We start from the raw sequence: 10,063 nt of genomic DNA on the forward strand, positions 1-10,063 counted from the left end.
ATTAGCAGGACAGATACTGAGAAAAGCAACTCTGAATTGGCCATACTTGTTCAAGTATTTTAAAAATTTTGGCAAACCTAATCAGGCAATTAGGAAATTAATGTAGTCTACATGCAGCAAATAAGTAACTCAAATGATAATATTTGTATTATCAAGGTTGATATGTTTGCATTAAGTGAATTTGTTTTCCATGTGAGCATTCAGCTATACTGTAGTTTTATGTCACAAAACAACTTGTCTGGTGAAATACAGTTTTTCAGATTTTGTAAGTACAATACTAAGTTCACATGGATCTGGTCATTTGAATATTTCTGAAGGGTTAGTCATTAAATGGCTTCTGCAGAATTTTCTTTTAAACTCGGTATTTTACTTTTTTTTAAAAAAAACCCCAAGACATGTATGACTGTCTACATTTTATTTTCATTAGTGATTTTCAGCAGTTTCTTCTGTGTCTTTGACAGGTACCTTTTGGTCCTCTTGCCTTCATGCCAGGAAAGCTTGTCCACACCAATGAGGTCACTGTTCTGCTTGGGGACAACTGGTTTTCAAAATGCTCAGCAAAGCAGGCCATTGAGCTGGTTGAGCACAGAAAAAAACGTATGTATGCTTCTGAACATAATTTAATAGTCAAAATGATGTATCTTTGTATTGATATATAAAATTAGTGACATCTACGCTGTTCACCTTTTTTCGTGAACTCACAAACAGGAGTCTCATTCAGCTGTAATATCAGTTTAGCACCTTATTTTCCATCTTTACTTGACAGTTGATTGAATACTTCTAATTAGAAAGGCCAAACCAAACTAAAAAGCACCTTTCACTTTTCTTTAATGTGACAAATGCTGTGTTCTCTCCCAGAAAGTGGACACCATGTAGTGCTTTTTTTCTTAGTTAGCTTATTCCCTATATTCTGTTCCCTTATTTCATTTCTTGTTTCTTTGCTGCCTTGTCCTCTGTTTTGGTTGGGCTTTTTTGTCTGTATAATTTTCCAGCTTTCTTCTCCCTCTGTACATACTTTCCTCCTGTCTGTTGGGTTTTTTTCTCACTTGCTGCTCAGCAGCATTTCTGCCTCCTGTCCTTGACATTCCTGTTCATTGGTGTGGAGTGATCCACTGGATCTCCCCAGTTCAAGTGCAGTTGATCACCACCAAATTCATCTTACAGAGCAGCACATCACAGAGGCAGACAGGCAGTTCCTGGGTTTGTTTCCAGCTCTTTTTAGCTGGTGGTGAGATCTTGGCTTTGAAGAGCCAAGAACTACCAGCAAGTGCTGTGCATGGCACACTTTGCAACCTCTTTGTGTTGGAAAGACTGAGAGCCTAAAATATTTGATGTAAATGTCAAAGAAGGAAAAGCACAACAGAATGGAAAATAAATTGGTGCCTGTTAGCCTTTGCTGTTTGCTTCAGATAAGCATTTGAGTTGATTTTTTTCATATTGGTTTTACCTGTAATCTGTCTCATTCCTGAGTGAGTGCTCACTGCAGCTTTGCCCCGTGTATTTTACAACTACCACAGCTATTTACACTGAATTTTTGTCTGACTTCAGCTGTCCATGTTGCTGCCTGCAGCAGAACACCCTGGAGCTTCCCCATCTGAATAAGTTTTTTTTTTTTTAATTTTGTGCAGGGAATATCTGTGTAAGAAAAGTTGGGGTTGTTTTATAAAAATTCATTTGCTGTATTACTTTATAATATTCCTTTATGAAGAGCACTGTCAAAACTATGTGATTTGTATATTTTACCTATTATCTTTCTTAATCTGGTTCTCATGACACAACTTTGCAATTTTCTTTCTTACTGAACTGAATCTACATTATTTATTGTGACTCTTATGAGATCTCAGATCCACATCTTTTTCCTTGGTCATCTGATATTTTTTTCAGTGCTGCAGAATATTTTTGTCACTGTTATATTCAGTGAAATCATTTGACCTTTGCATAGTAGATGTTTGAACATTAAGTAGTCTGCTGGGAGACACACAATAAATGCTGGATTCTTTCCTTTATGATCTTTTAAATTGCATTTAAAATACAAACTCAGAAATACTAATTTCTTTTAAAGCAAAATAGACATTGATGCTGGATATAAAGCCTCCATTCAGCTGATAGTTCACTTCAGCTGTGTGATGGCTGCCAGTGGGAGGCTCCAAAACACTGATATTAACTAAAAACTTTTTTTTTAAAGGACTGTTTTCAGTTTGGGATGATAAAAAACGTATTAGTACATATGATTCTGAAAAAAAGATACTTCTTCCCTAGATATGCTTTTCTCCCTTAAAAACACAACTGACTTAAACTCTTTAAACCATTTTCATACTATATGAATGCAACTTAGAGAAGAATACTGGAGATTTTATTAGTTTGTTCTAATCTGAAAAATAGTATGTGAAAGACCTGTAGGACACTACTGTATAATAGGAATTGGCTGCTTTTGGCACAAATGTGCAAGACTGATGTTTGGCAAGTGTTAGTTTTGAGTCTCTTTTGTGTATTTATTGCACTGGAGTTATTTTCCCAGGTATGACTTCTGATTTCACTGGCATTTTGTGAGCAGAGGCTCTTCACAGTTTACAGGGTGTATTGGGCATTACCATTACGTTGACACAACGTGATTTGATTTTTAGTACATAATCTTTTTGTTTTGGACATAAATTCAGTGAGTAGGTCACACCCGCTGGAAAGGAGGGCACGCTCAGTGCAGGGGATTACACTGCCAGCAGTCCCCAGCGTGCCAGGGGGAAGGTCCTCACACAGCAAAGCTTTTTAAGCATGTGCTTAAGGCCAGTGTGTGCTTAAAGGCTTTTGATATATAGGAACTGGGGTCTGAACAGAGCAAAGAAAGGCTCATGCCGAAATAAAGCTGGCAATATTTGTTGATGGTTTGCTTCTTCAGTGACCTACATTTTTTTTTTTTTATCTAATACTACTCTATTTAATTTAGATGGGTGTTTTTTCATAAGTAGCTGGTCAAATCTGTTCAGATAACTGAAATGAACTTAATTAGTACAGCACTGGTAATTCAGTGCTTTACCAGAAATTAGGAGATATAAGGAAATAAATACAAGACATACATTTTCATTGCATGTCATATCTCGTGTGTCTCACTCTCCTGAATGGTGAGAAGTGGGAGAGCATCTGTTCAGGGTTTAAGTTTTCTGTTGGGACTGGCTCTTAGGTAGAAGAGGGTAAGAGATTCCTCTAACTCAGTTCTGAATTTTTTTCTTGCTGGTTCTGAGGAGTTATTGCCTTTGACTAATCTGACGTGGGTCTGCCCATTGGAGACCTCTGGCCCCACTGCCCTTTGAGCACATCAGTGCCCCAACAGTTAATTTAATCAAGGCTCACAGGACATTTTCTTCACAGTTATATTCCTTCTGTGTGTGTTGGATGCATGCAAGAATGGAGAATATGAATTTGCATGCTTAAGCAGCAATAGTGCCAGATAAATCAAACAATATCAGTGAGTATAAAGCCTTGGAAGTTAGGGGTAGCAATAAGAGTGTACTATATATAAAAGCTTTAAATATTACTTAGCACTAATTAGGTCATCCTTTTTGTCTTAGTAGTTTTGTTAAATTTGCTTTTTAAAGGAGAACGAGTGAAAAAATGTTTGCTTCTGTGGAACAGAGAAATGCCCAGCCACAGCAGATTAATTTCTTGCTTAAAATTTATTTAATTGAAAGGAATAATTGAAGGGTGACTGTACTGAATTTTGAATGTACTTTAACTGACATAGCTGTAGAAAGCTGTATTTTGGGGATACATTTTTGTTTGCTTAGCTTTTGATTTAGATGCAAACTGTTCAGCACTGTGATTGGTTGAAATGTATTTGGTAAAATTTGGGACAGTCACTCATGTCAAATGTTACTTTTTCATAAAATATTGATCACGTTTTCTTGAATAATATTTGAGTTGCAGTAGATCTTTGATTTGCTGTGCATATTTTTGACATTTGAGAGGTTTAGTTACTCCCCAAACTGTTAATAAATCTAATGAAGTTTATGGAATTACCAAGTATATTTTTAATTGTTTTAAAATCATTGCAGTTTGATAAACCAGGTAGTACAGATAATGGGAAACACTTTACACATATGTTTGTGTGTAAAAATGTGAAGAAATAGTGAAGTAGATTAAAGGATATGCACACCAAATTCCATTAAAATAAAAGAAATTAGCTTTTTAAGTATGTCACAGTTTAGCACAACAATAATGCAGTTGTACTTTTTTTTCTCCTACAATTATCTTGCTTAAGGTACTTCATAATATTTCTGTTCTCCTCAAGGCAAGACTGTATTGTCTCAGTATTCAAAGAGGAAATAAAGATTCTTTTTGTGAATATGGGATTATATCTTTTACGTGTTTGTGATGATATAAATTACATTTTTTCTCTATATCAGTAATCGCATTAATTCTTTAAGATGGGAAATTTTTCATTACAATAGTCCCTGTGGTAGTTACTATAGAAAAAAATTAAATAGATTTTTCTTGTAAATATTTGTGGATTAATTCAGTATGCTAGGTATTCCAAGAGTCTAAACACTTTAAAAGGTGGGAAATTAAAACATGCACACAGAACTAAGAGTGGTTTTATTGTGTTAAAAATTTATCAGATTAAAAAAAAATCCCACTTAAAGGAGAATTGTTGAACTACTTAGCAATTGTGTCTTCAGTATATGTAAGAATACCCTTGCAGTGTCATGCTGCAAATGAATTCATGAAATGAAAATACTGATTACATTAACATACAGTATTGTGATAGTACCCAATTGTAAATTGCAGTATGTAACCTTTAATACAAATATTTGTGTCAATCAAAGTTGACCGATAGCTTGGTATACAGGCTTTAAAAGATACCATTGTTTTTAATAAGATGATCCGGGAGGATGAGGACCAGTTTGAATTTGTTCCTTATCAGCATTTCCAGAAAAAAAGGATATTGTCTCCAAAATACATGATAGAAAGGCTTTCCATTTCCCATCTGTGAATGAGTGAGGCCTTTAGAGGTTTCAGTGTTTCATCCAAGGGTGAAAATAACTTCCTTAATATTCTAAAGAATGTAGCACAACTTGTCTACTCGCAATTTTGGGGGTAAAGAACAAAAAGTGCAGGCAGTGTTACAAAGAAATTTAGCCATTACTTTTCCTTATTAAAAAATTTAGCCACTGCTTTTCTTTATTAAAAAAAAATAATAATTTCTGTTCTTTTTCCTGCATGCCAGAGAATTCTGCCTCACTGTGCTTTTGAACTTTTTTTTAACCATTTTTTGCAATTATCACTTTTTAGTTTGATAACCTCCATCAGTTCCTTCCTTACCCTTGTTAAGTTAGGAGCTGATTCAGTGGAGTGCTAAGTGCTCTAAATTTGCTCTGCAGTTCCCAGGAGGTGTTTGGTTTCTCACAGGACTACGGCCTGGGTATTTTAACCAGAACACAGTGGAAAAAAGTAAGAAGCATAGACTCCTTTCTCTAAGTTACATACTGTGATCCAAAGAAAGCCTTACCTTTTCATAGTTTTTACTGGACAACAGAGGAGTTATCTGAATGCCAGCCACCCTTCTTCATTTAGGAGGAATTCAGATGTATTCACATAATTCTAGCAATTACATAGGTGTGTTGAACCTAAGAGGGAAATGTGGTGCATTTACTTAGTGTTCCTAAGACCAAATTGCTTGTACAAATTTTTACAGAAGAAATGACTTTGGTTTTGATACCAGGGGAACATGGAAAACAGAATGAAAATTGTCTTTAAATGATGCAAAGTTCCTGCACAAAGGATTGCATTGCATTTTAAAAGACTAGTGCAGTTGCTGTTATAAGGAATGAATTTATGTGTCTTGTTGCAAGCACAAAGAGAGCTTAAATCCATATACACAAAGAGCCATCAGGATTCTCTTTTAACTCTTAAATCCATTTCTAGAAAAATGAACAGGAAAGAATAGAAAAACAGAGAAGGGTGTTTTGAAAAGCTTCTGGTAGATCCTGCTTTCTGCAGAACTGCAGATCTTACTTGTTTCAAGTAGCCTGTGATAGTTTGTTGGAAAATGATTGGCCACAAAAAATTCCGTTGCTTATTAAATATGTATTTATTGAAATACATATAAAAATCGTCAGGTGATTGATCTACTTATTCAGACCCTTAAAAGCAAGAAAATAAGTAATGGACTTCAAACAGCACACCATAAACTCAACCCATTAATAGTACTTGCAGTTGTGCTGTAGTGTTGTACTTTTGCAGGGAAGTACCTTCCATCTCCAAAAGAATTCAGGAGTGGAGCCATGTGCATTGGTTTGTATGATACTTCACCTCCAGCCTCAGTACCATTAACATGGTCTGTTAACAGACTGCATGATAGGCATTCTTGTTTTGTTCAGGGGTCAGTAATAGTTGGGCTAGAAATTGCTGATTGGATTCTGCATGCAAAATGCTGTTCTGTGGGTCTCCCATGTAACTTCCCTTCTGCACCTGGAGTGAGGTGGTGGCAGCCCAGCATTTCCATGGTGGAAAATGCCAGCTGTTGAAGTGCTGCCTTCAGGTTGTACCTCCAGGTTCTTGCTCTGGAGGAACTGAGTCAGTAACAGAGGTAGGTGGTTGTTCTCTGGCCTGTATCAACACTCTGGGTATAACTGTATTAACCCTGGTTACCTTTTACTTGAGAAATATTGTTAGGCTGCGAGAAGATCTTGACTCTAAATCTCAGTTGCATACAGAATTCTTTGTTATACTTAATTTAAAATTTCTGTCCCATCACCTATCCTCAAAGGAGATTATTTCCTAACTTTCGTGTGTTTTTTCTGTTACATATCCACGAGACTCCCCTGAAGGCTAACGGAACCTAGTGAGGTGCACTAGGCTTCAGCTTTGTCTCAGTTTGTCCTGTTTCACAAAGTCTGACTTTTCAAAATAGATCAACCTGTTCTCACTATTCTTGTCTGTTCTTACTATTTAAATCCCAGTGTAACACACAGTTTCCAGAAGTAACTAAAATAATGTCTATGATTCCCCAAATCCTTATAGACAACACTCCAAGGACATTAATGTCAAACTCAGATAATTAAAATTTGTATCCAGCCAGGCTAATTAACCCATTAAAGCCAAAACGCATAGATGAGAATTTGTGTCAGTTTGGCATTAGTACGTTGTCATGTCGTGTAAAATCTGGTTTCGGTGGACTTCATTTCAACAATATGAAATGTGTTCCCCAATTATTTGCTCCTCTACCAGTGTATTTGTAGCAAGGAGAGGGCTGCTTCTTAAAAATGACTAATCGTGGTGTAGGAAATCCAGTCAAGTCCTTTCAGACTAATAATGGAGCTGGGAAGGAGTGATCTAAATGTAAAGAGATCTTGCTGCCTGGAAATATTCAAATGCTACTGTGTAGAGGAAATCTACATATCCTGATTTCTGGTTCAAATACCTTTTCCTTTTGGCAGTTCTGGAAAACAGTCCTGGAGGCTCTGGCTGGTCTGTGGGGCTGAACTATCTTTCCAAGTGGTTTAGCTGAGACATGTAAATAGGAACTATGCGGGTTCACCTGAAAGCCATGTCAGACTTTGCTCAGATTATTGGATGTGACAAAGTTGGACAACAGCCTCTGGTTCAATCCGTCTTAAAAGGCTCTAAGAAGCTTAAACCACGGGGTAGTAAGAGGAGGAGACTGTGGAGCCTCCCTTATTCTACTGATATTTTTATGGGGGTCTCAATTAATAAAAAAACCCCTGTAGTTTGTAGAGTGACTTGTTTCTCAGTAGTTACTGTGCATTTCAAAATTCAGTGAATTATGTTGGAGGCTTTTGGAGTGCGCAGTGGCAAGTTTAAAACACGAAACCCTGAGCTTGCCCTCCAGTTGGGTGAATGAGCCTTTTTCCAGGAGGCCCCTTCTTTGCTGAAGGGCCTGACCAAGGGAAAGTCTCTCCTTTGGCCAGGCAGGAATCTCGGTTTTCTGCTGGCAGGGCAAGGTGAGCAACCCGGTGGGGCTGAGTGGGGACACCCCGGGATGGAGCGTCAGGGTAATCCCAGCTGTTCGCTGCTGTGCCTGGGGCAAGTCACTTAAACTGTCTGTTTCTTCATCTGTAAAATAGGAGAGAGTAACTCTCACCTCCCTCACAGATTAGTTAATGCTTGTACAGCATTTTAAAGTAAAACACTGTGTGTAACTGCTCAGTGTCCTTACCTAGCGGAGCAAACCAACGTGCTCCCATCCGGAAAGCAGCATCACAGCCTGGTGCTCCAGGAGCAGCGTAACCTGGATGGCTGTTGAACAATATTTAGATATGCAGGCAATGAGTGAGACACTCGTGGTGTTTAAGAAACAGCTGAGCACAACGTTTACTATGAATGTAAGATAAAAACTTGACGAAAATCGATCCCAACTAGATGCTTATGTGTACTGAGAGTACCTTCAAGGGCTGAAGGCACAGGTGGGAACATTTTGTAGGAAAACTATCACCACCTCTCTTTTATTTGGACTTTGGAGGTGCATTATACACCAAAAGAAACTGTGGATGATGTTTATACGAATTAACTGATAATAAGAGCTGCTGTGTGTGATGGAGGATGAGGCAGCTCTCAAAGGAGTTGTGTGAGGGGAGCAGGACCCTGACTGTGTGTGGAAGGAGCTGTGTACTCTGATGGGTCTGTGTTGGCACTGCTCGAGACATCAAATACTTCTTGTAAATGGTATTTCATCCAGGAGGAAATGCAAATGCAGAGCTTTTTTCATAGAATAATCTTAAGCTATTTCCTAGAAACAGCCTAACTAATGGAGATGACTACACATTTGACACACAGGTTGCTGTTTGGTTTAAAGGTTAATGCTTTTGAAATACTCCAGAAGTCTGAGCTGTGCTTCTTGTTGGAAAGGGTGGACTTTGCTTGAATAGCTTTTCCAAAATGCCTAAAATTCTTTCTAAACTATTTACTGCACATAATACATTTTTAAGGAATTGTATTTGAGACACTGTGAGATATCAATAAGGAGAAAAGCATACAATACTGAATCTGATAAAATTGGGATGAGAGTAATCCCACACACTTAGTGGTAGTTGTTTTCCCTTGACTGTTTCATGCATAATTCTCTCTTCTGCATGTGTAGAGGGGGAGGAAGAATCTGAACCTTAGTCTGAGTCACTAAGATTTTATTTTGTAAGTACAAGTACAAACTCATTTTGTCTACTTAAAGGCATTTTCTAATAATTTTGTGGTTATTAGTATATTTTCACACATCCTTATCTGAAAGGCCTATCATTATATGAAATGCAATCTCTGAAACATTTACTACTGCATACCCTAGCCAGAAAACTGTATGGGGAGTAGCTGTGTTAAAACTTTTTAGGATTCGCCTCAAGACCAGAGAGATACTTAATTAAATATTAAAGTAACAGGCAAAAGGAGAGTTAAGAGTAAAAAAAACTGAGAATTGTTTTGAAAGTGATTTTTCAGCTGGAATATTTTGTGGTTGTTGTCCCTCATTACACATTCCTCTCTGTAGAATGGGAAGAGCAGGATGCTCTACCATACTTCTATACGGTGAAAATAAATAATTTGGGGTGTATGAGGGTTTTTTATGTGCTACAGTACTGGTGATCACAGATCATTAATGAAGAGAAGCAGTGCTGAGGCAGGAGGTAGCCAGATTCATGGAGTGAGCTCTTGCTTAAAAAAGTTTCTTGGAGTGTGACTTTGATGACCCTGTGTTAGAGAGGATCTTTTTGCCTCCTTCATAGTATTGTATGAGACATCTTCTTGTATTGCTTTAATGATTTCAGAAAAGAGTTTTAAAATAGAAAATCAGCTTACTTCTTCACAAAGGCTTTTAGCTCCTTCAGGGTATATAGGACCAGTAGGTGCAAGGTCTTAGAGATCCTCTGTTGAAACTAATTTATGTAGTAAGTCTTCCCTCCTGAAAATTTGCATTTGTATTAGTTTTGAGTTGAACAAAGAGTGCAAGTCTATTAATATTATTAGTATAAGGCTTTAATTGTGCCCTCTTTCCCCCAATTCTTAAGTCTTAGCAAAGCTGTGTTTCCTTTTCAGGCAGTTATGACCTTCTTCTTTTGCAAATTAG

The 10,063-nt window shown here is 37.3% G+C and overlaps 1 protein-coding gene across 1 annotated transcript in view; it reads left to right on the forward strand.

Moving 5' to 3' along the window:
- Window positions 1-10,063, forward strand: part of URI1 (URI1, prefoldin like chaperone) — a 41,390-nt gene that overhangs the window by 17,298 nt on the left and 14,029 nt on the right. The window contains exon 4 of the mRNA XM_027663888.1: window positions 462-597. Coding sequence (XP_027519689.1) covers window positions 462-597 — 136 coding nt within the window. The remainder of the gene's footprint in view (window positions 1-461; window positions 598-10,063) is intronic.

Source organism: Corapipo altera, unplaced genomic scaffold (genome assembly GCF_003945725.1).
Source record: "Corapipo altera isolate COAL_440 unplaced genomic scaffold, ASM394572v1 224, whole genome shotgun sequence".
Classification (NCBI taxonomy): domain Eukaryota; kingdom Metazoa; phylum Chordata; class Aves; order Passeriformes; family Pipridae; genus Corapipo; species Corapipo altera.